Below are 21,816 nucleotides of genomic sequence, written 5' to 3' on the forward strand. Positions count from 1 at the left end.
GAATAAGTGGGGTGTCCGGGATTCGAACCCCGGCCCCTACATATAATAATGCATTGTCCCTGCCAACTGAGCTATGTTCACGGGGACTAATTATTTAATTCTCAGGAACGTTATCTTAAATCTTGGCTAGAGTTAGACCATTCGCTTGAACCTAACTACCTGTTTTAATGATAAGATTAATTTAAAAATATTATTATTTATATTTATCTTTCTAAAAATGTAACTATCCCTTCCTTTAATTGGTATGTAGTACTAGAGATACATCAAAAAACAATAGAATCTGATATGTGGAAATACAATCGTTATTACATTTAAGATATTCATATCAGTAAAACAATAGAATGGGAAATTATATTCTCAAACTATGTTATGCTTTGTTTTTCATTTTGTTGCATTCTGCAAGTTCAATCCATGGATATTTCAACTCAACAAGTAGTACTAAAGAAGTAAAATGCAAAGAGAGGGAGAAAGAAGCACTCTTAAGGTTCAAACAAGGCCACCAAGATGATTATGGCATGCTTTCCACATGGAGGGATGATGAGAAAAATAGAGATTGTTGCAAGTGGAAAGGAATTGGTTGCAACAATCTTGTTGGAGTAATCCCTTGTGAACTTGGAAATCTAGCAAAACTACAGTATCTTAACCTTGGAGGAAATTCTCTTTCAGGAGCAATCCCTTATCAACTTGGAAATCTTGCACAACTGCAGTTTCTTGATCTTGGAGACAATTTACTTGATAGAACAATCCCTTTCAAGATTGGGGAGCTTTTGATGTTGCAATCACTATGGTTAGGTAGAAATTCTAATCTCAAAATTAATAAGGAAAAATATGGAATAATCCCTTTTAAGATTGGGGAGCTTGTTTGAAACACTTCCCAAAAACTCTTTTTTAGTTTTTAAAAACATTTTTGCTAAACTATTTTTTAAAATTACAGTTTTGGAAACTGTTTTGAATTTTTTAATTTTGGGGACTAAAACTAAAACATGTAAAATGATAACTATTGTGAAAGGAGGACTTATATTTTTCAAAAATTGAAAACAAAAACTATTTCAAACAAGCTCCTATTTAAAAAATATTGGCTTGAGTTCATTTAATATTGGCCATTCTAATCACTGGTTGAAAATGGTGAGTAAGATTCTTCCAAATTTAAGAGAATTGAGGGTAAGTGAGTGTGATCTTTTAGATATAAATATTTCTCCTTTGTTTGATTCATTTTGCAACACTTCCTCTTCTCTTACCATCCTTGATATCTCTTCTAATATGCTAACATCATCAACCTTTAAGTGGCTATTCAACTTCACCTCTAACTTAAAGGAGCTTTATCTTTCAAATAATAAGTTTGTTTTGTCATCTTTGAGTTTGATGAACTTTCATTCTCTCTTGATCCTTGACCTCTCTCATAATAAGTTGACACCAATTGAAGCTCAAGATAATTTCATTTTCAACTTCACCACCAAATATCAAAAGCTTTATCTTCGAAACTGCAGTCTTTCAGATAGAAACATTCCCTTACCATCTGCATCCAATTCAAAGTTGTTATCTGATCTCGTCTCCCTCGATATCTCATTTAATATGTTGAAATCATCAGTTATATTCCATTGGCTTTTTAATTTCATAACCAATCTTCATAGGCTTCACCTGTCAAATAATTTGTTGCAAGGTCACATTCCAGATAACTTTGGTAACACAATGAACTCTCTTGAATATCTCAACCTTTCTAACAACGAACTGCAAGGCGAGATTCCAACATCCTTCGGTAACATAAGCACATTGCAAACCTACACCAATTGGTGGTCTTGAGTTTACCATCACAGATTTTTTATCTTACTCAGATAAAACTTTTGGATCTCGCAGAAAATCATTTATCAGACCACATTCCAAAATGTTTGCACAACTTCAGTGTTATGGCTGCAATAAGTATGAGCATGACTATGATTGATAATGTAAGTCACAACTATCATAACAATATTACTAGCAGCAGATATGATTACTACATTTCACTCATGTGGAAAGACGTAGAAGACGTGTTCAAGAATCCTGAGTTGCTTCTGAAGAGCATTGATCTGTCGGGAAATAATTTAACCAGAGAAGTACCAAAAGAAATCGGATCTCTATTCGGATTGGTGTCTTTGAGTTTATCAAGGAACAATTTGAGTGGAGAAATAATGTATGACATTGGGAATTTGAAATCACTAGAGTTTCTTGATTTGTCTAGGAATCGTTTCTGCGGTGAAATTCCTAACAGTCTGGCTCATATTGATAGTTTAAGTGTGATGGATTTGTCACACAATAATCTCATTGGTGAAATACCAATTGGAACACAGTTACAAAGCTTTGGTGCATATAGTTATGAAGGAAATCTCGATCTTTGTGGAAAACCACCGGAAAAACCTGCTCAAAAGATGATGTTCCATCATGCCCCTTATGCCCTGGGTGACACACGTGCTACAATGGACGGGACAAAGGATCGCGACCCCGCGAGGGTGAGCTAACTTCAAAAACCCGTCCTCAGTTCGGATTGTAGGCTGCAACTCGCCTACATGAAGCCGGAAGTGTCATTGGTGTTTGATAATGAGACAATACGAACACCAAAATAGATCTTGGTTGTTATGAAAAAATAAATAGACTACCAGGGTTTGAGGATGATGTATGAATCATGATTGTCATTGGTGTTTGATAATGAGTTTGAGGATGAGGAGTCAGAGTCAAGTTTTTATGAAACATTTTACATGAGTTTGTGGAACACCAAAATGTTTGATAATTGATGAGTCAATAATGAGTCGATAATTAGCTATTTTAATATAATATTTGAGTTTATTTTATTTTGATTTAATATGTTTTCATTTCCTTTTAGAGCTATTTTACTTCAATTGCAGGTTATTTTACTTCAGGAACAAATATTTCCTTTTTTGAGTTTATTTTATTTCGTGCCAAAAATATAAAGATCTCATACAAAAATATCTTGTGCAAAGAAATTGAAGATCTTGTACAAGAATATAGCATAGACGCACCCCCTTTTGCCCTTTTGCTGCTTTTGCTTCTTCGACAAGCTGCCTATTTTAGTATTTCTGACCTAGAGCACATGGTTTCTTGTGCAACACTTTAGTGATTTAATTCTTGGGGCTCAAGTCAATGTTAGACTATAAATAAAGCAGCCATCTAGTTTGTAAAATCATCTTTTGTTCTTGGAATTCAATAGTGGCAATTGTCTTTCTTAATAAAAGTTCTTCCTTTATTTTCTTGTTATTTTATTTATGTTATTCTTCTTCTCTTCTATGTCTACGATGAACATAAGTGAGTAGATTCTTCTTGTCTTGGGATTGTTGGATGAGTCTAATGACCTAATCCTAATCAAACCAAGCCTCGAACCCTAATTTTACATAAATCTACTTTCTAATCTAATTTCACCGTTTTTATAATGAATTAACAAATACCAAACTCATAAAGCGATAGCGGAGGGTTAGTATTTGTTAATTCATCATCATAAATATCAAAGCGAGGCATCGAAATATTGGAACAAGTGAAATTAGACCAGGATTGCGAAACATGAGAATAGTCTAGCAAACCTTGAGACAAATAAAGTTTCATTCTTCAAGGATTCTGATAGCAATCAATCATGAGAATAAGCATGGTTGCTAGATGAACACACTCACTTAAACCAAAAGGTGATGTGATAGGGTTAAGAGAAACTTGTCTTTAGAAATTAGGTCCAATATAAAGTTTAGGTTTAGGGTTTGGTTTGTGAAGGATTTGTCACCAAGATGAACCAATAATCTCAAGGCGTTTTTTATTATTTTTTTTCAACCGTTAAAAATCCAATCTTTACAACTGAACTTTCTTCTAATCATCAATAAAAATTAATTGAATTGAACAACTCCCATTGAAACGATACTCTCTTTTTACTACTTCGGTAGAACCGTGCACTTGCGGTTTTACTCATCAATAATGAAAAAACCTGCTCAAAAGATGATGTTCCAGTGTCATTGGCAAAAAGTTGCAGTTCCTAAAATACGAAATAGATCTTGGTTATTATGAAAAAATAAATATAAGACAATACAAACTTTTTCAATGCTCATATCAATTATTTGTGTTTGAGCTGTTATTCGTGTTGCAAAATTAGTCCAAATTATTTGTTATTGAACCATTATTTGTAAATCATCACAGCTTATGTGATTCGCGTGACAGATGTAGTACAATCATGATTCATACATCTGTTAGAAAAAGAGAACAGAATTTCCAAAATAAAAAATAAAACTTGTTTTAATCCTTGATGCAGCTGAAGAGAAACTCCAAGATTAATGAAATCACATAAATTTAAGAGGAAAAGAGTATAGTTGAAAATGGTGAATAAGCAAGGATTAAACGTCAAAGACTAGTATCATCACTCCAGATAAAATCGTAGCAAGGTTGTTTAGTGAAATTTATGTTCCCAAGATGGGATTGGCAGTGAAGGTTGTCCATAAGGTTTGTTGTGGATTTATACAACGTAGTTTTTGAGGTTTAAATTTTGATTGTGTAGTCTATGAAGAATATTAGGAAGAAAAAAAAAACATGATTGCTGAGAGTACACGAAGAAAGTTTGACATCTTGCTTTCGACATGATAGTAATATGTTTTTCTTTAGGAGAGTTGTGTATTGTTGTGATAGCAGGATGAGAGTACTTGTCTTGTTTGTGATTTTTCTTCTTTTTTTTCACTCTCTAGTGTGTATGGGTCAAAGTTTTGTGTAAGAGAGAGTGTAACATATATAGAGTGGCAAGGGAAATTTGAAAATTACTTATTCATCGTTATTATGGTTATGCCAAAGAAAGATACAAAGAATGCAATAGTTTCTAAAAGTAAATGAATCAGTTAATTCAGAGTTTCCCTTACCACTCATTATATATGATATCTCTCTTACACAACTATGTTGACCCATACACATACACACCAGAGAGGGAAAAAGAACGAAGAAAAATCACAAACAATGCAAACACAACACTCTCTCCCTGCTTACACAAAAATACAAAGCTCTCCTAAAGAAAACATGTTACTATCACATCGAAGCAAGATATCAATCTTTCTCAAAGCACTCTCACCAATCATGTTTGTTGGATATTTATGTGTTGACTTCATTTTTGCTAAAACAAATATTCATGTGTGATGTTGGATACAATGTTCCAACATCCTAGCACAGTTCAGTGTACCCTGAAGTTGTGCCAAGATTTATGCACGCTTTATCTTTTTAAGGAAACCACGCCTTATTTCTTGTTGGCCAAGCTGCGTGCTTTTTGGTACAGAATCAGTTACGTTGGTTTGTTATTTCCTAAATTGTTGTCACAATAATTTAGGAAACTTTGGATGTGTTTGGATTGTTCCTAAAGATGTTCCTACTTTTTAGGAGTTTCCATATTTGTTACGTGGATCAGCTTTTGGATCTACTTTTGTTCTGAAGCCCCAACAAGATATTATAACCCATATTACTGCGGTATATATACAAGACTACAAGACCTAACTCATTCACCGAAGCCGTCATTGAAGATTAGTGCATTTTTAGAGTTTTGAGTCATTGTTCATTGTGAGCCTTTCATGTATCACCTTGATACATGTTAAATACTGTTTTTTTTATTGAGTTGTAAGTTGTGTACTACTCCAAAGCTGTGAAGCACGAAGTTAGGTAGTTTTGTTTGAAGGTTACTTCATCTTTTGTTGTGTTGATAACTTGATAATCACAAGAGCTGTGATTGGTTGTAGGGAGTGAGATGAGATCTCAGATCTAGGAGTTCCTAGGTTGAAGTCAAGACGGATAGGTCCTAGGTCTTTAGTGTAAACGAGGAGTTTGCTGAGAGCTAGAGAATAAGGACTACACTAGTGGATTTCCCTCCTCGCTTGGTAGCCCCCAGAGTAGGTGACGTTGAACCGAATTGGGTTAACAGACTCACTGTGCCATTGACTTTCTTGTCTTTTATTTTGTTGTTTTATTTATGTCCACTGCTAGCACGATGTTCTAAACACCTCATTCAACATCTGTAATCTGTTCCGAGTGTTGGAACATCTCGTAGAACATTTTGTTGCTAGCCAGCCAAAATTTCAATTAGCATCAGAGCAGGCACCCTTCCTGTTTTAGGGTGAGATCCAGAGAAGATACTTTCTAGCATAATGGTCAAGGCATGAGGATTTATTAACATACCACCTTTGTTGGATGACTCCAACTATGATTATTGGAAATCACGCATGATTAATTTTCTCAAATCCATTGATAGCAAGACATGGAAGGCAGTGCTGAAAGGTTGGGAGCATCTTGTGGCTCTTGATAAAGATGGAAACAAGACAGCTGTTCTGAAATCAGAAGAAGAATGGACTACAACTGAAGACGAGTCATCTCTTGAAAACTCTAGAGCCTTGAATGCCATTTTCAATGGAGTAGACAAGAAATGTTTAGAATGATCAAGCAATGCACTGTTGCCAAGGTTGCTTGGGAAATTCTCAAAACTACTCACGAAGGTGCATCTAAACTGAAAAGTTCAAGACTTCAACTTCTCATTACAAAGCTTGAAAATATAAAAATGATGGAGGATGAGAACATACAAGATTATTACATGAACATTCTTGACATTGCTAACTCGTTTGACTCACTTGGAGAGAAAATTTCTGATGAAAAGCTCATTAGAAAAATCCTCAGATCTTTACCAAAGAGATTTGACATGAAAATCACGGCCATTGAGGAAGCCCAAGACATTAGTAACATGAAGGTGGATGAACTATGATTATTGTCCTATGAAGGATCAATTTCAAGCTCATTAGAAAGAAGGTCTCAAAATTCTAATGATGGTAGTGGTGATGAGGATGAGAGGAGGCGTAGAAGGAGACCAAGGGAAAATAATTTAAGAGGCATAAAAATTAAAGTCCCATCTTTTGTTGGAAAGAGTGACCCGAAAGCATACCTAGAATGGGAGACTAAAATTGAACAAATTTTTAATTGCCATTATTACTCTAATGTTGAAAAAGTGCAGGTTGCTTCCATTGAGTTCAAAGAGTATACTTTAGTATGGTGGTATCAATTGATCAAAGAAAGAAAGAGGTATGGAGAACAACCGATTGATACTTGGGATGAGATGAAGAGAATCATGAGGAGAAGGTTTGTGCCTTCCTATTACCATAGAGACTTGCACAACAAATTGCAAAGACTTACTCAAGGTTCGAAAAATGTTGAACAATATTTCAAGGAGATGGAGATTGCAAAAATTAGAGCTAATGTGGAGGAAGACAATGAAGCAACCATGGCTAGATTTCTTCATGGTCTAAATCATGACATTAGTGACATTGTTGAATTTCATCACTATGTTGAAATGGATGACTTGGTACATCAAGCTATATCAAAGTGGAAAAACAACTCAAAAGAATAGGCCAAGTTAGAAGGATAAAACAGAGAATGAGGGAGCCTCGTTATCAATTCCAAAGGAGTTCACGACTGATCCTAAAGGTATACAAATAAACCCTTATCAAAGTACTTCTACTAACAAAAGTGTTAAGTGTTTCAAATGTCAAGGTCAAGATCACATAGCTTCTCAATGTCCAACAAAGCGAACTATGATGATTGAGGAGAATGAACACATTGAGGTAGAGAATCATGATGTGTATGTTGTAGAGGAGGCTGAAGAAATACCAAGTGGAGAACTTTTCATGATTAGGAGGTTTTTGGGAAATCAAGCTATAGAGGAGGAATCAAATCAAAGGGAAACTATTTTCCACACAAGATGCCTTGTTCAAGGGAAGGTATGCTCTTTAATTATTGATGGAGGTAGTTGTACTAATGTTGCTAGTACACGCTTGGTGTCTAAATTGGAATTAGAAACAAAACATCACCCAAAGCCTTACAAACTTCAATGACTTAATGAAAATGTAGAAAAACAAGTAGAGGTTTGTTTTAAATTAGGTAAGTATGAAGATGTTGTTTTGTGTGATGTAGTACCAATGGAGGCTAGTCATTTGTTGTTAGAGAGACCTTGGCAGTTTGATAGAAGTGTTCTTCACGATGGCCGAACAGACAAGTACTTTTTTTTTTTTGACAAAAACCATAAATTGTCATTAATAATATTTATTGATTTTGAATGTTTCAATCATTATTTTGTACGTTTCAAACAATTGCACTATTCGATCACGTTTCTTACTAGTAATAGAAAAGACGTTTTATTTCTATAAAAAAAAAAAGAGGTTTTATTAATAGAATAATTACAAATATAATCATTTGAAAGAGAGATGAATAGTATCTAAAATATTATAAAGTAATAATAGGTTAGTCAAACCTATTAATAATGACAGACATCAATGAAATTAATTACAAATATAATTATTCTATCATTTAAAATGTTTTTTGTTGTTGCATTTTTTTATTGAATCACCATTTTAGGTACATTAATTACCGATGACAAACATTTTTATTTTTTGTTGTTGCGTTTTTCATGTAAATTAAAGTAATAATATTGAAATATTAGTATAAAGTAATAATAGGTCAGTCAAACCTATGAATAATGAAGACATCAATGAAATTAATTAATAATAATTACAAATATAATTATTCTATCATTTGTAACGTTTTTGTTGTTGCATTTTTTTTTATTGAATCATCATTTTAGGTCCCATTAACTACCGATTGCAGATATTATTCATCTCTCATATTTCTTCATTTATGGCAACAAAATCATATGAATGAAATCGTAAAAATAATTATGTTTAATTCCTTAAAAGGATTAAAGAATTAAATTTAATTCCTTAAAAGGATTAAAGAATTAAATTTAATTAAGGAAAATTTATGTGCATTTCCTTATTTAATTTCATGTTTGAAATTCCTCGGCAGTTAACTGCAGCCGATTCTTTAAAACTTCGGCAGTTAACTGCCGAGGGGCATTTCTTAGCCAAACCAAATGTGTGAACATCAATTCTCTGCCTATTTTAACCCAAATATCCATTTTCCATTCTGTTTAATGCATTTTGAATCACATTATCAAAGCAATTTCATGAATTTGGAGGAAAACTAACAATTTTTGGAATATTGGGCTCATCACTTGGCCTTCATTGCCTTGGGAAAAACTGGAACGTCAATTTAAGTTTATGTTTCAATTACCTTTGAATTAACAAGACCCCACACGTAACGATCACCGTGCGATCAGAAGGTGTAGTTAGCCATCGGAGGGATGGACCTATAATCAACTGAGAGAGTAAGGCCCCCGCACATCAGGATCATCGTGCGATCAGAAGGTGCAACTTGACGACATACTAGGTTAGAAGTGTCCCAACGGCCTCATCACTTGTATAATCTACCTAAGATAAATAAAAGCGACAATATGTTATTTAATATCAAACAATATAAACAGGTGGGATTCGAAGAATCCTAACCGCTGCTTACTTTTCTACAACCAAAACAGGTAAACTTGCTATGTTGCAAACAGATAAAAATTGCAACTCTCTAACCCTTAACTTTTATATCGTCAAACTTACAAAAATAAGTAACGTGAAATGTTTGGACGAAACAATGTGCCTGATTCTGACTTAGTGGAGTACGAACAAGCCATATACGAGTTGATGACAAAAGCGATACCAACTATATTTGCTGAAGTCAATCAACAAATTGAGGAGTTCGGAAACATCATTAGGGAAGGAGGAAAGAAATACATGGAGGAACTCTCTGGATACATAGTCTACATATCACTTTATTACTTGGTAAATGATTTGGTACACTTGCCATATCCGACCATCAAGCTTTTAGCGCAGTTGTCGGGGATTGTGATATTTTCGACTAAATAATTCAAATTACTTATTCGTTTTTATTTATAATAAAAGAAGGTAGAGTAAGGATAGTAACTATAATTATTATTATTTACAGTTACTTCTAGAACAGTTCTACTTGAGTATTTTTGTTTGTGGTTATTTCAGGGAAAGAATAATGGACCATTCTTCAACATACCAGTTCAATCATTAGAACGAAATCTACCCCATAGAGTATAATATGCCTGATTCTGACTTAGTGGAGTACGAACAAGCCAGATACGAGTTGATGACAAAAGCAATACCAACTATATTTGCTGAAGTCAATCAACAAATTGAGGAGTTCGGAAACATCATTAGGGAAGAAGGAAAGAAATACTTGGAGGAATTCAATCGTGCGACTGACGAGGTTTGTAAGACTCGTGTCTTCGAGAATGCCTTGAAGGGATACAAAGTAACAAGTTACAAAGTATCGACTCAAGTGAATTTCAAGAAGACGAGTTAGCAACATCTTAAACTAAGCACTCAGTTCCTCTACCTTCTATTCATCTTTCTAGTTTACCCACTAATGACACCACCTCTTGGACAATAGCATAAGAGCAGGATAAGAAGGAAAATACCCCAAACAAATCGTCCCCTGAAACTGTAGTACAAGACTCAAGAGACTGTTGGATACATTTGCACTAAAGTAAAGAAAGGAGAATACTAGGGCCACTCAATTGATACATTTTACCATATATCAACATGTGTATTGAAAACATATTAATATCTACTTACTATATTATAAAATTAAATGCCTATGATTTTACCATTTTGCCCCTAAGAAGGGCATTTTTGTAATTTCCTATTGATGAGGTGTGGTTAGTGCCACCTCATCATTTTTAGGGTGGATTTCCCATTTTGCCCCTCACCATTTTTTTAATTATTTTATAATCACTACGCCAATTTTGACATTTAGTAGCACTCATTTAATAGCACTTTTAGAAAAAGTGCTAACAAAAAACTGGCTTTGATAAGTATAATAGCGTTTTGTTGCAAGTGCTAATATAAGGGTACATCTAAAATAGCACTTTCTCCGAAAGTGCTAATATTGGCAATTTAAAAAAAATAAATAAAATAAAAGAAAAATGATGATGGCGGTTTTGAGAGAGTATTCAGAAAGTGGATACTTATTGTTAGCACTTTGTGTGTTGAACGCTATCTTATATCCTAACAAAAAGGGTGTTTTCAAAAAAAAAAAAAAAATGCGGATCAATTTTTTTCAATTGGCGCTAATCAGATTTTTTTCATTCCCTCTTCTTTCACACGATCAATATCTTTCTTTCACCTTTCTCTCTATTCAACCCAGTACCCACATCCTTCTTCTCTCATCTCACCACCATTTAACAAAATAACCACCGCCACCACCATCAAACCCCAATTTTTAGAACCCCATATCTCATTGAACTCCACTTCTCACAACCCATTGAACCCCATCTCTCATCTAATCCCACGCATGCACCCACACAGGTATAATGCAATTTCTTAATTTCTTTGATTTATTTATCTCATTGATTTTATTAATCCCAAAATCTGAGCTGTTTTTCAATTTCTTGTAATACGGTTTTGTTCTCTATTTAATTGAAAACAATTTCTTGTGAATTTTTGTGCTGGATTGTTTTCAATTGAATTTTTGAATCGGCTTGGGGTTTGCCTTTCGCTTCCTTCAGCTGTTTTCTAACAGGTTTTTTTTTGTCCATGCAGTTCGGTGTTACGGGGGGTCTGTGTATAGCAGTTTTTAGGCTTTCTTGTTGTTTTTCCCTCTTGTATGCTGGGCTATTATTTTCCTGCTGTCACCATTTTTTGTTGCTGTGATTTCATCAGTACGTAGGGGTGATCTTTTTGGGTTGTAATAGCTTACCATTTTCATTTATTTACATCAAATTTTACCTTATTTAGCTTACATCATTTCTTTTTAATATAGTTTATTTAATTGTGTTAGTTGTTGCTACATAATTTTTAGTAGTTACTAGTTTTTATTAGATTAGTTTTTCTGGGTTCATTTTACCAAAAAAAAATTAATAATAGTTATGTTTATATTATTTACTTATGTTGGTGAAAATTATGTGCAGTCTTCTCTATTTGTTATCCTTATATTTACTAACTGGTCTTGGGATTTTCTTTCATTGCTGCAGCTTTTGCAAAATCGTGTTGGTTGCCAGATTTAGGGAGTTCATTTTGAAATTGACTACAAAGTTGTTTATATAAAAGTAAGTATTTCCTCTACATGTTTGATATATTGTTTATTATTTTGTATTGAAAACATTGAACATGGCTTGCATTTTGTCATATTTTCTCTGTTCTATTGTCGCTTGCTCAATGCATAATCATTGGTGAAATTCATAAGATCAATAGTGAACTATAGGTAACCTAGTGGAGAATAGGTAACAACTAGCCTCACTATAGTAACAAAATTGTAATTTGGACCTATTTTCATATATGAACACAGCCATCATTCATTCAATCAATACTTTCCCAACAAAGAAGTTTTTTCAAATTTCAATTCAAATGAAGGAAAAAAAACTCTGATTTGAATTCAATGCATGCAGATTATAGTTAAAAAAACACTCATTAAATTCTTCTACATGCATTACCTTCTCCACAATAATTGTCAGCTGGGTCCTTTTATCAAAAAGCACGTTGTGAAGTTTCATTGTTGAAGCAAGCAAGTTGGGTTTCAGATAATTAAATTTTAAGGGTGGTTTTGGTTTCTTAGCTAGGCTCTCATCAGCTATGCTTAAGACCTTGAGGTACAGAATGTTGCTCTTTGGCTCCATTAGGAGTATATGTCTTTCACTAACTTAGGCCTGACTAGTTAACCATATTGAAATTTATATTTTTTTAATGTCTAGTGTTAGAAAAGATTTCTGGTTGTCTGAAATTTTATGGAAAGATAAGTAGAGTTTGATAATAAAAATTGTTCGATCCAAAATTTGAACTTCAATAACACTCTTGGTATGGATCCTATATATATGCCATTATAGGACTAAGACCCTAAAATTGGGCATATGATTCGTAGATATAAAGCAATTTGGTTGTTAGAACCAATTGCTAACTAGTTATATTTGTTACTTGTTAGGAACTATGGATCGGAAATGGATGTCGGCCAATCGAGCGTCAAAAGAATACGAAGATGGGGTGCAAGAGTTTGTTAGGTTTGCTATTGCTAATGCAGAAGACACTAGTAAAATCATATGCCCTTGTTTGGAATGTTGTTATACAAATGTTAGTGCCAATGATTTGCAAGATCACTTAATATGTAATGGAATTGATAAAAGCTATACATGTTGGACAATGCACGGGGAAAAGAAAACTAAGTCCGCTAAGAGGAGAAATGAAAGAGATCCATCAACTGATTTCGAAAAAGATACAAATTATGAGTTTGATCAAGTTGAAGAAATTCTGAATGTAATTGAAGATGATCTCCGTGATTGTCCTAAAATGTTTGAGAGGGTAGTAATTGATGCAGAGACACCATTGTATGAAGGATGTACTAAATTCACAAGATTGTCTACGATCTTAAAATTGTATAAGTTAAAAGCAGGCAATGGATGGTCTGATAGGAGCTTCACAGACTTGCTAACTTTGTTAAAAGATATTTTGCCTAAGAATAACGTGCTCCCTAGTCGAACCTATGAGGCTAAACGATTGTTATGTTCTATTGGCATGAGTTATGAGAAGATACATGCTTGTCCAAATGATTGCATTTTATTTCAAAATGAGTATGCATCATTAAATATGTGTCCTAAATGTAGCGCTTCACGATATAAGAAGAAAGAAACAGGTCCATCCAAAGTGCTATGGTATTTTCCAATAATACCAAGATTTAGGCGCATGTATCGTAATGCGGAAGATGCAAAGAACTTAACATGGCATGCAAATGAAAGGGTTAATGATGGAATGCTTCGACATCCTGCAGATTCTCCTCAATGGGCCAAAATTGATAATGACTACTCAGATTTTGGGAAAGAAACAAGAAACCTACGTCTTGCATTGTCTACTGACGGAATAAACCCTCATGGTCTTCAAAGTGGTAAGCACACTACTTGGCCAGTGATTTTGCTGATTTATAACCTACCTCCATGGCTATGCATGAAGCGCAAGTTCATGATGTTGACTATGTTAATTTCTGGGCCCACACAACCAGGAAATGATATAGACATATACTTGGCTCCATTAATTGAAGATTTAAAGCATATGTGGGAGACAGGTGTAGAGGTATATGATGAGTACAAAAAAGAATCCTTCATATTGAGGGCTATGTTATTTGGAACAATTAACGATTTTCCAGCCTATGGGAATCTATCAGGCTATAGTGTCAAAGGAAAGTGTGCATGCCCCGTATGTGAAGATCATACGAATTGGATACGGTTGGAACATTGTCAGAAGAATGTATTTCTTGGGCACCGTAGATTCTTAAATACCAAACATCATTATCGGAAATGGAAAAAAGCATTTAATGGTGAATCAGAAGAAGACAGAGCTCCGTCGCCTTTGACTGGCGATCAATTATACGAAAAAGTCAAGCTTTTGAGCAGTAAATTTGGAAAGCCTTTTTCAGGGGAACTTGTCACTGGTGGATGGAAAAAAAAGTCAATTTTCTTTGAATTGCCATATTGGAAGTCATTGTATGTACGACATTTCCTTGATGTGATGCATATTGAAAAAAATGTTTTTGATAGTGTCGTTGGTACATTACTCAATATACCAGGAAAGTCTAAGGATGGCATCAATGCAAGGTTAGACATGCAAAGTATGGGATTAAGGAATGAACTGAGGCCGGTTAAGAAGGATGGGAAGCGTACATTTCTACCTCCAGCAGCTCATACTTTGTCAAGAAAAGAGAAAAAGATCTTTTGTAAGTTTCTTCACAATGTTAAAGTTCCAGAGGGTTACTCTTCAAACATTAAGAGCTTGGTATCTATGAAGGATCTCAAATTAAAGGGTTTAAAGTCTCACGATGGTCATGTTTTAATGGGGAATTTTCTTCCAATTGCTATACGTTCCATTTTGCCTGAAAATGTGCGATGGACCATAACTAAACTTTGTTTCTTCTTCAAAGCTATTTCTAGCAAAGTTATTGACCCTGAGAAGTTGCCGACACTACAAAATGAAATTGTTGTCACCTTATGTGAGCTTGAGATGTATTTCCCCCCTCTTTTTTTGACATAATGGTTCATCTAACTGTCCACCTTATCATGGAAACACAATATTGTGGACCAGCTTATATGAGGTGGATGTACCCGATTGAGCGTTACATGAAGATATTAAAAGGGTATGTAAAAAATCAAAGCCGACCAGAGGGTTGTATTGTTGAACGGTATATAGTTGAAGAAGCTGTTGAGTTTTTTACTGACTTCCTCTCTAATGTTGAGTCCATAGGGCTTCCAATGTCACGACACTCAGGAAGGACAACAGGGGAAGGGATTGGTGCAAGTAAACTAGTGACCATCTCAGACATAGAATTGGAGCAAGCCCACTTGTATGTTCTACACAATGCCGATGAGGTTGAGCCATATGTTAAAAAGCACAAGGAAATTCTTCAGAGTTTGAACCCTAATAGAAGTGAAAATTGGTTAACAAGAGAACACAATCGGAGGTTTATATCATGGCTAAAAGAACACATTTTTTCAGAGATTGCTAAAAATCCAGATTCAATTTCTGAAAGATTGAGATGGCTAGCAAATGGCCCAAATGCAAATGTTCTCTCTTACTCTAGTTATGTGATTAATAAGTATACATTTTATACGAAAGAACATGATCAACAAAGCACTATGCAAAATAGCGGTGTCACGCTCGTAGCCCAATCTCTGCATATCTCAAGTGCCAAAGACAGAAATCCAGCATTTGCCAAATTGTCATATTTTGGGGTCATTGAACATATCTGGGAGTTGGATTACTCATCTTTCCAAGTGCTTGTGTTTGGTTGCAAGTGGGTTGATAACAACAATGGTGTTCAATTTGATCATGGGTTCATGAAGGTTGATCTTAACAGAGAGGGGTATAGAGATGAGCCTTTTATTTTAGCATCACAAGCTCACCAAGTGTTCTATGTAACTGATCCTGCCGATGAAAAGTGGTCTATTGTGCTTCTAAGCAACAAAATAAATGACCACCATGATCAAGAATGTGAAAATAGAGATGTTGAGGATGATCCTTTCTTCAACACATCACATTCACTTGAGGATGAACCGATTACAGATGATATTCTCTATATGAGAAACGATCACAATGATGGGATTTGGATCAATCCATCATTCTGGGTAAGAAAAAAACAGAAAACTAGGACTCGAATTACAAGGAAGAGGAAAAGGCCAACTTGATCTTGTATGGATATTAATTTTTTTTTCTTTTATTGTTATTGATTCTTAATGTTATTCTTGTATGGTATATTAACTTGTTTACACTTTTCAGGTGAATGGGTTCTACTAATGATGAATGTGGTTCATCTAGTAAGAAAACAATTGCTAAACGTGGTGTGACTCGGTTGCCAAAAATTCACAAAGCTAAAAGCAATGGAAACAGGATAGAGGTAAAATTTGATGTTAAAGATGTGGCAACACCATGCAATCTGCAGTTTGATGTTAATAAATATTAGCGAGACTTCAAAGATGGAATTGGACATGATTTTGTTGATTTTTTGTTTATGAAACTCTTTGAATGTTAATAGATATTAGTGAGACTGCTGATATTTTATTTTTTGCACTTTAATTTTGTTTTAGGTTCAATGGAATGCAAGAGGTCAGCCAGTTAAGCATAATAGTAAGAGTTTTGCTAGTTTCGTTGGTGTCACAGTTCGCCGGTTAGTTCCAATTAGCTTGGACAATTGGAGTGCAAAAAGAAACAAATCCGTTGTGGATGTCTATAAAGAAAACATTTGGGATGAAATTCAAGTAACACACTAACTCAATCTAGTTGTAAAATTTTCTTTAAGTTAATCTATTAGCGGGGCTATTCAAATAAAAGTTTAAAACTAAACTGAACCTTGATTTTAACTAATCTCCCTTTTAAGAAATTGAGCTATGTTAAAGTTAATCTATTTATATTTTTGTTATAATTGGTCATGATATTTTGTCTTGCAGAAAGCTTTTGTAATTGGCGATGAACATCGTGAATATGTATTGAGAGAAGCTGGAAAGTTGCATCGGGCATTCAGAACCAAAATTGCCAAGTTTTTTCTGAAAGATAGTAATGGCGATTTTAATAAACAACGTCCTGCGAAATATTCTTACTGTATAAAGCAAGAGCATTGGGATAACTTTGTAGCTCAGCGTAAGAGTACACATTTTCAGGTATTATTTTTATTACTTAGTTACGGGTCCTTAATGTTTTACATGCTAATAGTTTTACCTCATATATTACAATTTAAAATTCTTATTATTAGTGATATTGTTGGGGGATACCCTTTTATTAGCCAAATAACTTTATAATTATTGCAGAAACTTAGTATTCAAAATCGAGAAAGAGCGTTGAATCCTCAACATCCATATAGAAAATCACGTTTGGGTTGTGCTCGTCTTGAAGAGGATATGGTAAGTTTATGTATAAAAGTGTTGTACAAGATGTTAAAAATGTTTTGTAGTTGTGTTAATTGGTCAAAATGTATATATAGATAGAAGAGTCTGAAAATGATTCGGTAACCCGATGTCAAGTGTGGAAGGCTGCCCGTGTCAATAAGGATGGAGTGATTGATAATGACAATGTTCAAGAAGTTGTGGATGAATGTGTAAGTCAAAGCTTAATATTTTGTATGTATGTCATATTCTCTTGTTAATTATGATGATGGTTAACAATTTTTTTTCTACTTATCAATGTCAAGAAAAGTTAACACAATCTTTAACTGAAGAACAGAGAGAAGACCTTGGTCCTACAGATTTATTATTTAAGGCTCTAAATAATCCCCGAAACTACTCTGGCAGTGTTAGGAGTTATGGTTTTGGGGTATGTTCTAGAGACATATTTCCACGTCAAATTCGCCCCACACAAATGGACCTTGAAAAACTTTATGGCATTTGCAATAAACTGAAGAATAGAGTTGAGGTGTTAGAGAGAGAGAAGTTGGAGAGAGAGAAGTTGGAGACGCAACAAACCAATGAAGTAATAGAGACACATCAACCTGAAAGAGTGGTAGAAAGGCAACATACTCAAAAAGTGTTTGAGAGGCAACAAACTGAGAAAGTGGCTGAGAGGAAACAACCTGAAGAAGTAGCTGAAGAAGTAGAAGAGAGACGACAACCAAAAGAAGTGGTAGATAGGAAAAAACCTAGTGATAAAAGGTCTTGCAACGCTGTATCATTTGGCAACATTCCTAAGGTAATTACTTTGTTTATTAACTCATAAATTTCAATATTTATTTTGCTCAATATTCATAATAATGTTTATATTTATATCGCAATGGTTTAGGGTCTTTTGTCTGTTGATATCTATTTATCATCCCCAAGTTGGTGTTTGGTTGCTCGTGGTAAACTATATAACACTGAAGGTAATATAGTGCACGACATTACATTACCACCTGGCTATGTCAAGGTTAAGATCGAAGTTTCTATTGTGCCAAATGCTCCGTTGCCTATATCTGTTGAATATGGAGATGTATCCATGGTTGGTCAGGAAATAGGAACAATTGTGCCATGGCCACTTAAACTTCTTCAATTTGTTGGTGAATGTGAAAAGGTAAATTACTTATTATCTACTTGCTTGATCGCAGGGTAATATATACATGTTTTATTATTTTATAACTAACCTTCATTAATGTAACTATTTAGATTCCTAATCAATTCCAAAACAAAGATAAGAATATCCAGCGAAGTGCTAAATCAGTTTCATCACCTAACAAAGACAACAAAACATTCAAAATTCAAGAGTCCCCTAAAGTTGGTGGTTCATCTGGTCTTGCAAAAGTGTCTGAGAGGCAACAAACCGAGAAAGTGGCCGAGTGGAAACAACCTGAAGAAGTAGCTGAAGAAGTAGTAGAGAGACGACAACCAAAAGAAGTGGCAGAGAGGCAAAAACCTAGTGATAAAAGGTCTTCCAACGTTGTATCATTTGGTAACATTCAGGAGGTACTTACTTTGTTTATTAACTCATAAATTCTAATATTTATTTTGCTCAATAATTATAATAATGTTTACATTCATATCGCAATGTTTTAGGGTCTTTTGTCTGTTGATATCTATTTATCATCCCCAAGTCGGTGTTTGGTTGCTCGTGGTAAACTATATAACACTGAAGGTAATATAGTGCACGGCATTACATTACCACCTGGCTATGTCAAGGTTAAGATCGAAGTTTCTATTGTGCCAAATGCTCCATTGCCTATATCTGTTGAATATGGAGATGTATCCATGGTTGGTCAGGCAATAGGAACAATTGTGCCATGGCCACTTAAACTTCTTCAATTTGTTGGTGAATGTGAAAAGGTAAATTACTTATTATCTACTTGCTTGATCGCAGGGTAATATATACTTGTTTTATTATTTTATCACTAACCTTCATTAATGTAACTATGTAGATTCCTAATCAATTCCAAAACAAAGATAAGAGTATCCAGCGAAGTGCTGAATCAGTTTCATCACCAAACAAAAACAACAAAAAATTCAAAATTCAAGAGTCCCCTAAAGTTGGTGGTTCATCTAGTCTTGCAAATTTACCGTTCCTAGAAATGTATACGACAAAGATGATGAAGGCTGGATCCTCAATTCATATAAATATGGAGGAGAGTATATTTGGTGAAGAGTTTTTAGAGCGTCTACGAGTAGATAATATAAAAGAGATTATTGATCATAACTGGTTAAGTGCCTCTATTATCACTGTATTTTCCAGGTACCTCTATTATTATCAATGTTCTCTAATCTGACCAATCAATTAATATTAATGTTATTTATATTGTGAGGTAATATTAATATCTTTAATTGTTTTAAATTTGAAGGTACTTGTTTGACAAGTTCATTAGTCCAAATGGATTAATAACCAAGTTCTCCTTCGTATCCCCACATGTATCACGGGACGATAATCAAGGAAATGCTATAGCAAAAATACTCTTGAAAGATAAGGAGTTCAAGGATAGGCTAATTCTTGCACCTTGCAATATAGGGTGATAATTCTATTCAAATTTTTATTTACGAAAACAAAATATATTGAATGCAAATATTTTATTGTAATATCTAAATGTTTGGTGCAGTAAACATTGGGTGTTGCTTGTAATCAATCCTGATGCTGAGATGATATATTACATGGACCCGTTGAATGGTGAGCCAACAAAATATCAAAATTTAAAAACAAAGTTTGATAAGTGAGTACCGACTCTTTTAATTTCAAATTTATATAAGTATGATTATTTATAATAATTACTCATTTGAAGTTAATTTAATCTTGACAGTGCTTTGCAAATTTATCGTGCCCATATTAATTCTAAAGTGTCCAAGTCAAAGAAAATCACATGGCCAAAAATAAAGGTATGTTGAAATTAAAGTAGTTTTTATATAATTATGTAGAGTAAAAGTAATCGATGTAATATTTTTTTTTTTTGCAGTGTCCTCGTCAAATTAATGTTATTGATTGTGGATATTTTGTAATGCGATATATGAAAGAGGTCATCATGGAAAATGAAAATATGATCCCCATAAATGTACGTGATTTTAATTATTATTAATTTGTAATCATATTAATGTAATTTAATTCTAACTCAATTTTATTTATTTATTTATATTTGAAGTACTTTCCTGACCACAAATGCCGCACCTACTCTACAGATAAATTAACTAATGTCAAGGAGGATTGGGCTACCTATCTGGTGGATGATGTTTTTGGTGAGTTTTTGTTGTCTTTTTCTTTGTTTTTATTTTTTATTTTTCCTCAATATGGGTGTACCCTTATTTATGATAAATAAAAACAAATTTGGTAAGCATAAAAAAGTAATCTATCAGTTATAATGATACACAACTCAAGAAAATAAAGACATGTATAATAATTTCATATAAACATATGACTTAAATGTTTGGCTTTCGAAAGCTGATGATTTTATTGTTTATGTTATAAGTAGTTTGTTACCTTGAGATTTTGAACTGGTTTTAGTTAATATTTTGCTTCGTAACTATCAATAAGAGAAAAGAGTACAGGGTTGTTCAAAATAACTATTTAGTTGACCTTTTTGGTTTTTACCAAACTGTTTTATCAATTCAGTTTGACATAATTAATATTTCTTCCATGAAACAGGAAACCAAGAAGCTGTTATTCTTCCTAACTAGGTCATTGTATATATAATTCATATTGAATTAGAAAGTTGAAAGTGTTGGGGTTAATTTGCGGCTTTGAAAGATGGACAATTTGGATTTTTTTGGTTCAGCTGTTGTTGCGTGCAGGTTGGAAAGTGCAATTGGTTGAATGAAGCTGTTATTAGTTGTTGCTGTTCTTTTGTCCTTGTTTTTTAATTTAGGTGGTAATTCTTTAGTTAAGGAAATATGAGTAGAATATTTGTTTGAAATATTGTTTTTAGCATTGTGGTTTTATCCACAATTTTGACTCTGTAATGCCCTCTTTGTTATGATATTTGTAGACAAGATTTTTCGATTAATGCAGATTGATTGATCATATTTCATATGCAATGAGTTATTGAAATGTTATTTGGTATTAGAAATTGAATATAGGTTTTTAACCATTGTTTTGAAATTCTCAATTTGAAAAGAATATGGCTGCATTTGGGTTACAAACCAATCATTATAATAATTTTGCACCTAGCTTTAAAAAAAAAAAAAAAAGGCCTTTTAATAGCACTTTGTAAAGGAAAAGCTATTAAAAATACACATATTATGATAGCACTTTTAAAGAAAAAGCTATTAAACACAACTTGAGTCCTATTCTATAGACCTCTTTGATAGTACTATAATGATACTACAATAGCACTTTCAAAAAATGCTATTAAAAACCAGGCTATTAATAGCACTTTAAAAGTGCTATTAAAGAGGATGCATTTACAATAGCGGCGCGTTTAATAGCACTTTTAAATGCTATTAAAGGTAAAAAAAAGTGCTATTAAACA

The 21,816-nt window shown here is 33.7% G+C and overlaps 3 protein-coding genes across 11 annotated transcripts; all 3 read left to right on the forward strand.

Moving 5' to 3' along the window:
• Positions 1-341: 341 nt before the first annotated feature.
• Positions 342-2,492, forward strand: LOC11435345 (LRR receptor-like serine/threonine-protein kinase ERL1). The gene is made up of 3 exons (XM_003614225.3): positions 342-787; positions 1,632-1,756; positions 1,855-2,492. Exons 1-3 carry the CDS (start codon positions 342-344, stop codon positions 2,490-2,492), a joined length of 1,209 nt encoding a protein of 402 aa, XP_003614273.3.
• An 8,486-nt stretch (positions 2,493-10,978) lies between these two features.
• Positions 10,979-21,377, forward strand: LOC112421892 (uncharacterized). Of its 8 annotated transcripts, none has more exons than XM_039834380.1 (19): positions 10,979-11,252; positions 11,487-11,605; positions 11,918-11,992; positions 16,197-16,314; positions 16,505-16,675; positions 16,865-17,074; positions 17,222-17,314; positions 17,395-17,508; positions 17,601-18,095; positions 18,186-18,452; positions 18,545-18,841; positions 18,932-19,198; positions 19,291-19,601; positions 19,708-19,872; positions 19,960-20,070; positions 20,158-20,233; positions 20,311-20,406; positions 20,494-20,587; positions 20,994-21,377. In XM_039834380.1, exons 4-19 carry the CDS (start codon positions 16,201-16,203, stop codon positions 21,023-21,025), a joined length of 2,913 nt encoding a protein of 970 aa, XP_039690314.1. In that variant the 5' UTR covers positions 10,979-11,252; positions 11,487-11,605; positions 11,918-11,992; positions 16,197-16,200; the 3' UTR covers positions 21,026-21,377. The 8 variants fall into 8 exon arrangements, with proteins under 8 accessions (XP_039690314.1, XP_039690315.1, XP_039690316.1 ...); XM_039834382.1 differs by having other exon boundaries at positions 10,980-11,252; positions 16,505-16,544; XM_039834381.1 differs by lacking the exon at positions 11,487-11,605.
• LOC120580561 (uncharacterized) lies at positions 12,976-14,965 on the forward strand. Of its 2 annotated transcripts, none has more exons than XM_039834385.1 (2): positions 12,976-13,108; positions 13,909-14,965. In XM_039834385.1, the coding sequence occupies exons 1-2, from the start codon at positions 13,045-13,047 to the stop codon at positions 14,952-14,954; spliced, it is 1,110 nt and encodes a 369-aa protein (XP_039690319.1). In that variant the 5' UTR covers positions 12,976-13,044; the 3' UTR covers positions 14,955-14,965. The 2 variants fall into 2 exon arrangements, with proteins under 2 accessions (XP_039690319.1, XP_039690318.1); XM_039834384.1 differs by having other exon boundaries at positions 12,981-13,105; positions 13,906-14,965.
• Positions 21,378-21,816: the final 439 nt, after the last annotated feature.

Source organism: Medicago truncatula, chromosome 5, assembly GCF_003473485.1.
Source record: "Medicago truncatula cultivar Jemalong A17 chromosome 5, MtrunA17r5.0-ANR, whole genome shotgun sequence".
NCBI lineage: Eukaryota > Viridiplantae > Streptophyta > Magnoliopsida > Fabales > Fabaceae > Medicago > Medicago truncatula.

Excerpts from the sequence above, each read along its gene's own strand:
- LOC11435345 (XM_003614225.3), top strand. The coding sequence starts at position 342 with ATGGGAAATTATATTCTCAAACTATGTTATGCTTTGTTTTTCATTTTG. Across the intron at positions 788-1,631 it reads TTGATGTTGCAATCACTATG|GCTTCACCTGTCAAATAATT; the intron begins GTTAGGTAGAAA and ends CAATCTTCATAG. Across the intron at positions 1,757-1,854 it reads CGAGATTCCAACATCCTTCG|AAAATCATTTATCAGACCAC; the intron begins GTAACATAAGCA and ends TGGATCTCGCAG.
- LOC120580561 (XM_039834385.1), top strand. The coding sequence starts at position 13,045 with ATGGAATTGATAAAAGCTATACATGTTGGACAATGCACGGGGAAAAGA. Across the intron at positions 13,109-13,908 it reads AAGAAAACTAAGTCCGCTAA|TTTCTGGGCCCACACAACCA; the intron begins GAGGAGAAATGA and ends TGACTATGTTAA.
- LOC112421892 (XM_039834380.1), top strand. The coding sequence starts at position 16,201 with ATGGGTTCTACTAATGATGAATGTGGTTCATCTAGTAAGAAAACAATT. Across the intron at positions 16,315-16,504 it reads GCAATGGAAACAGGATAGAG|GTTCAATGGAATGCAAGAGG; the intron begins GTAAAATTTGAT and ends ATTTTGTTTTAG. Across the intron at positions 18,842-18,931 it reads CATTTGGTAACATTCAGGAG|GGTCTTTTGTCTGTTGATAT; the intron begins GTACTTACTTTG and ends GCAATGTTTTAG.